At 37.4% G+C, this 6,204-nt stretch overlaps 1 protein-coding gene across 7 annotated transcripts in view; it reads right to left on the bottom strand.

Moving 5' to 3' along the window:
* PHF21A (PHD finger protein 21A) overlaps window positions 1-5,517 on the bottom strand; it is a 95,157-nt gene extending 89,640 nt beyond the window's left edge. For all 7 annotated transcript variants that reach the window (XM_086462283.1, XM_086462280.1, XM_086462279.1 and 4 more), the window contains exons 1-2: window positions 5,464-5,517; window positions 1,165-1,197 (exon numbers count right to left, since the gene is read on the bottom strand). In XM_086462283.1, the coding sequence (XP_086318409.1) occupies window positions 1,165-1,197; window positions 5,464-5,517 (87 nt within the window). The remainder of the gene's footprint in view (window positions 1-1,164; window positions 1,198-5,463) is intronic.
* Between the last annotated feature and the right edge of the window lie 687 nt (window positions 5,518-6,204).

The raw sequence follows: 6,204 nt of genomic DNA on the forward strand, positions 1-6,204 counted from the left end.
AGATAGTCTTCTCCAATATATACACAATTTTATCAAAACCAGATATTGACCCATCCTCACTTCTAGATTCCACTAAAGCTGGGATAAAAATGCATTAAGAGCATCGGAAGCAGGGACCAGATTTACTCTTCCTAGCTCCAGGAACTTCGCATGGCTGCTCGCAGCATGACCTGGCTTTCAGCAGATATGAACTGAAAGTGAACTGCTCTGCAGGCTAATTGTTAGCAGACACCCAGCAAGTAAGAGTAGCAGACCTTATCCAAATCCCATCAGAATAAGGAAGTTCTAGAAAGCAATTTTTCCAATACCACCCTACTCCCTGCTCAGCCCTCCCCATCAGGGGTCTAACTCTACTTGACCGTTACAAAAGGCTGCCTTCCCACTCCACTGAGCTCAGAAAAACATATACTTAAAAAATTACAGGGCATTTAGTATTGTATGGGGATGGAAGCACTTAATAGCAAGCCTCAAGTGAGCTGCCTTTATCCCTCTACTCAACATTTCAAACTGGTTAGAGAACTCCATGGAACTCCCCATTTAGCACACTGGAGTGATTAATTGCTGTACAAGATAACCTAGTCTCCCTACACAGTCATTGGGACATAGATGATTTCCGCTGTCTATGCAAGAAGTCTAGTTTCAGTAGCTCTGGAACATCTCACAGCCAAATGCCCACTCTTTGGACACCTCAGTGCTGAAGCTGGATAGATACCTAAGACAGGCAGTCTGAACACAGCCTTAAGCTACTTTCTGCATTTGGGCACAATTTCTTGGACAGAATATCCTATCTCCTCTTGTACAACTGTGAACCTTCCGATAGTCAAAACAGAAAAAAGCAAATACCAATAATAGCAGATTTTATAAAGAGCAGCTTCCAACAGAATCAGAAACTTACTGCATGCTTGTACTACACTATAGCCCACAAGAGTTGCTTGATTTAAACTATTAAGAATGAGGCAAAAGGCTCCATAAAGGCAAAAATTTAGGTTTTGTTTTAAACTATCCAACAGTCAGTGGTTAAAGACTTGTTCATAACAGTTTTCTTCGAAACACTGTGTTAGCAAGGAAGAACATGATCAAGAAATATCTAAAATTCTCAAGTTTCATGCACTGTTATTTCCTGTATTTTTAAGGGTAAATAATTCAATATAAAAATAAAGTTACCTGCGGATCTTGCTTCATTTGGGCAACCAATTTCTAGAAAGAAAAAAGATGCAACAATACAATGAATATTTTCATTACTCATCTTGTGGAACAGTTTGAAATTCAACATCTTTGAAGAACTTCTGTAAAAGCAAGATACTCTGTTTACAGTATTTCAATAGAAAGGCCTGGAATCCAGTATAATATAATTTCCAAACCCATTCTTATTAATATAGTAAAACTACCACACTAAGCCACCACTTTTGTTCCTTCTCCTAAGCAGCTCTTGAACAAGTGATGCCTTTTAAAGACAATTTAAGCCAGCTGGGTAAGATAATCTAATAGCTGTGTCTCCTCTAGAACTGCTGCCTTCTTTGCTTGCAGTCACAAGAAACACAAATCACAGATAACTGCTGTGGGCACAAAAGCTGTTTGTATATTCAAGAGCAGAATGTTTCAAGTGCTAAGGGTCCGCCTGTGTGTTGGCTTGGCTGGTACCACATGGAAGACCCATGTTCAGTAGTATCTTTGCCACTTTTCTCCCTCAGAGAGAGATTGAGATCATTGTAGAAGAGATGTGCTCCACATCCAAGGGAAAGCAGACAGATGGTTACCATTCACTGTCCTTCCTCCTTCACTTCCCTCAGGCAGCTGCAGGGGAATGCTGTCTATTGCTAAGCAAGGAAAAAGTTACTAGGCTGTCACAAAAGACAATCAGAGCCCAGAATGAAGAGGCAATGTAAACTAAAAATTCCCCATTTCTTTTTTGGTTACAGCCACGTTTATTCACCACATTGCCGTGTCCCTTCCACATATGCAAAGAACAATGTAAAGTCTTTCTTCACGATTTGCTCATCAGAATCAGGAAGAAGGAGTGAGAAACAGGACAAAACAAGCAAAAAAAAAAAGGTTTCATTCCACCTGTATTGATATGCTCAGAGAATTCAGATTTTGCCAACTAATTGGTCTTTAAGAGTTTATTTTATTTCATATAATCAAAAAAAAGCATAACAAAGGTAATTCTGCATCAGACCACCTGTTTACCTGCCACATTTTCTCTCCAGTACTAGCCCATAGCAAACAGAGGCATCAGCATGATGTCTACAGTGGACAAGCATGGAGTGTTATCTCCAGTCTTACAGAAATTTACATTTCTGTTGTCTTCAAAGATTATGTCTTAAGTTTAACAGCTAGTAACACACTTCTCTTCATGAATCATTCCACTGCTTTGTACACTCTTAGCACTCTTCCCCGTACTTCTCTAGTTAGTTCCTATCATCTGGAGACAAAGTTTAAATCTGCATGCAACATTAAAGTACTCTGTACTGCAAGAACTCCTTCCTCAGTGCTAACAGCTAATTCACAGCCTGCTACTGCAGATGTAAAACTACAACTGTTTTTCCAAAGTGCATCACTTGGCATTTATCTACACCAAATATTACTGTTTTGTCATGGTGCAGATGCTATGTTACCCTTTTGCTCACATGCTTAGCTTATTTTTCCTCAGTGCTTTCTGCCACATCAGAGTTTCGCAAGCAACAAATGTGTTAGTTTTATACAAAGTGCTTGTATGGACTCAAGTCATAAGACAATACAGTCAGTGACTGTAAACTGTTCATAAGGTATTGCTAAATTTATGGATCACATAATACTGCGTCATTCGATCATAAGAAAAAAAAAATGTTCATTTTCACTGACCCCAAATGCAAGCTACATTTAAGATATTTTAAAGCATACTGATCTTTCTGCTACAAAACGAGAGAAGGAAAAGGATGTTTTAGGTTCTTTCTACACATCAGCTCGAGGAGTCATCCACGAAACCCAACCCTTCTGTGAGAATAGCTAAATATAACTCCTTTAACGCCTCTTGTGATCAGAACTATGAAGAGCAGACTGTTTCAAAATAACCTTAATTAAGTCAACACAGTAGCAGAATGAACTACTTAGATTTCATGCATCTCTTCTCAGGACAAGCAAATACAGCTTTGACATGGAAGATATTTGAATATTCAAATTGTACTCTGATATAGCAAGTGACCACGTTAGACTTCGCTTCTTCACGATTCTTCAATCACTGAAACAAAACAAAAAAAAGTAGCTTTTTCTAAACAATTAAACACCTCCTTTGGGTCCTTACTGATAGTTTAAGATGCACTTTGGCAAAACAGCAGCATCAAAGCTTCAGACAGAGTTCTGGAGGTGAACTGGAATAGGCAGGAAACAGGGAGCTATCCTACAAACAAAAATACAGTCATACTGATCACATTCTACAGCTAGGTAAGCAGTCACAGGTAACACATGGCATCAGGAAGCTAGGAGGCTTTGCTCACACTGTAGAGTTGAACTCTGCATGCTCAGCAGGCCACTTAAAAGGGGACAACAAACTATGACTGCATGATTGTTGGCAAGCTTTTTTAGAAAGCCCTTGGAAAAAGAACTATTAGAAAAGTAAAAGATGACAAGCAAGACACTTCTCCACAAATCCCGAGCGCTGCCAAAATAAGGGATATATTGTATCTCTAAGTTACAAAATTCAAAGATATACAAATACAGCTCAAACATTTCGTTTGAAGATTTATTTTTTTTGTGCCAAAACCAGTTTCATGTCTATCAGTGCCCATTTGACAAGCACAGCAGTAATCACTTGCACTCTGTTCAAGAAAAGCTTAGTGAAGCACCCAACGTGTTGCTGTGTTATTTTCCATTGTAAACATTTAGGCTTGTTCTTAGCCTTAATTATGGGAATACACAGTATCCTGAAGGAAAAAAAAAAAAAGACAACCTTCTGATATAATGGCTTGTCTAGTTTCATCAACTAAACCCAAATTTATTTAAAGTTGATTTCAGTGCAGAGCTCACTTTTAACCAGAATTGGGTAAAGTTTAGGCAAACAAGGTCAAAAAACCTTGAGGTTGTCAAAAAAAAAAAAAAGCCTTTTTGGACATTTTCCCAGTCTTCGTCCCTGTTCACCATCATCATCATGAACAGATGCTAAAGATTATTCAAAATTCAGTCTTAAATTTTTTCGTTAGCTTAAAGGGGAATGAAGACACAGGAGATAAATGCTGTTATACAAACACAAGTATGACTAGCATTCTGATCACCATAGAGCAGATAATACTTGGGAAAAAAAAATACTTAATCGCCTTAAACATTTTAATCCCTGCAGCAAAATGCCATGGGTAATTTCTGAATTTCCTTACCCCCACAACAAAACTTCATTGAAGTTTTGAACGCAAGGGCCTCAGAGTTTCTGAGGAGAGTAAAATACTTGTCTGCAGTTCTCAAAACTCACCTTTAGCTTTTTCAAGTTTTTCTCCCTAACTGAAATTTGTATTTTGTTAAAGCATACATAGCTTCATTTTATTAATCCACCCATTCAAGTTCTTGCACTATGCTCATCATTGCAGCAACTACTGAACAAGTCATCTAGAACACTTGTTTAGACAAGTCACCAGCTAATTTGGAAACATTTCCCGAATTTTAAATGACGGGTTGCACTGATCACTGTAACCTATCATATATTTCTTTTATCCACCGTGTAACAGTTATGAGTTTCAGATACTCAACAGAAATACTTGGAGAACTGTCTTTAGAAAAGGTCTCTGATAAATTTAACATTTCAAGTTGGCAGCTGCTCTCTGTTTATGGCTGTAACAATTTTGTTCCAAGAATTAATATGCATATGTCCTCTTACATCTGCTAAATTAGGTTTTTTATTATTGTTTTTAATATTTCTCATTTGTATTGTAACAGAATGGCACTGCAACTCTACTGCCATATAGTATTGGACAGGCTAGCGGTAACAAGACCCAAGATGTAAAAATTTTTGAGCCCAAGCACTACAACGTTTTGGTTAGCAAACTATGCAAGTTTAGAAGGTACTAAAGTAGAACACACTCCAGAAGAGAAGCACCAGATGAGACTATGTAGCACTACGCACATTTCGCTTGGAAGTTCCTCCACCATATTCTTCCATTGCCAACTGAATACTGAAGTTGGCTTCCAAACATTAGAAAAACCTTCCAGACAGAAGTTGCTGAACACAGAGTTTTCAGAATGTTTTTATCACTGCTACAAAATATATATATAAAAAAATCCCCACCCACAGCCTGATATGTAGATTTTTCACATTTGCTAAAAAACAACAGGTGGTGGGGTCAAAATGCAGAGTATGAAATTCTAAAGTAGTTTCAAGCTTACAAAACAATTGTCAGTATAGTTGTAGTGCTACTTAACGGTACCATTAGTAGTAATACTATCAGCAATACTAATGCTGCTATTGCTTGAAAGTATAAAGCAAGAAAGAATACAAATTACCTGGTGAACCTGAATTTCCACTTTCAGAGCCTCCTGTAGAGTCTGAAGCTCCATTCTCTACCTTCTCCACTTTCTCTAGAAGTGTCTTTGCTGATTCTAGTGCCTTTAGTTTCTGGTTTCCTCTTTAACACCAGTGCTATAGAAAAAAAAAAGGTTTTGGTTTGGTTAGTGAAAGAGAAGTCAATCTGAAAAAAGAATATTAGAGCAGAGATTCAGTAGCAAACTATATTCAACTGCAACTTTCTAGCCTAAATGCAAACAATCTTTCGAACAGAAGAAATCTACAGGCTGTACAAAATGCCCGCCTTGGAGTCATTTAGCCAAATTTGTTACTTCCCACAAATCCCGAAGTTGACATACTCATCCCTTATCTTAGTTTGCAGGCAGCTATTTTCTACCAATATCTTATTGCTGTTGCATATTAAATTAGAAAATTTAACTATCAAGAATGGTTTAAAAATCTGTGTAGATGAGAAAATATTTTAGAGACTAAAATTCTGCAACCCAAACAGCAATAAATTGTTAAGCAGAATGTAGTGCATTAACATACTTCCATGATACTATAGAGCTGTTCTTAGATGGGATGGTCTGCATGCAATTTGACAGAACAGTATTAATATATTAATAACCCACTGCATAAAGTTTGTGCTGAGTTAATAATTTCAGCTGAAACCTATTTTGAAGGAATAGAAGACTGATATAAAGCAGCACAAGATTTTGTCGAAACCACTCATTTTAAAA

Source organism: Leptosomus discolor, chromosome 3 (genome assembly GCF_034619465.1).
Source record: "Leptosomus discolor isolate bLepDis1 chromosome 3, bLepDis1.hap2, whole genome shotgun sequence".
Classification (NCBI taxonomy): Eukaryota; Metazoa; Chordata; class Aves; order Leptosomiformes; family Leptosomidae; genus Leptosomus; species Leptosomus discolor.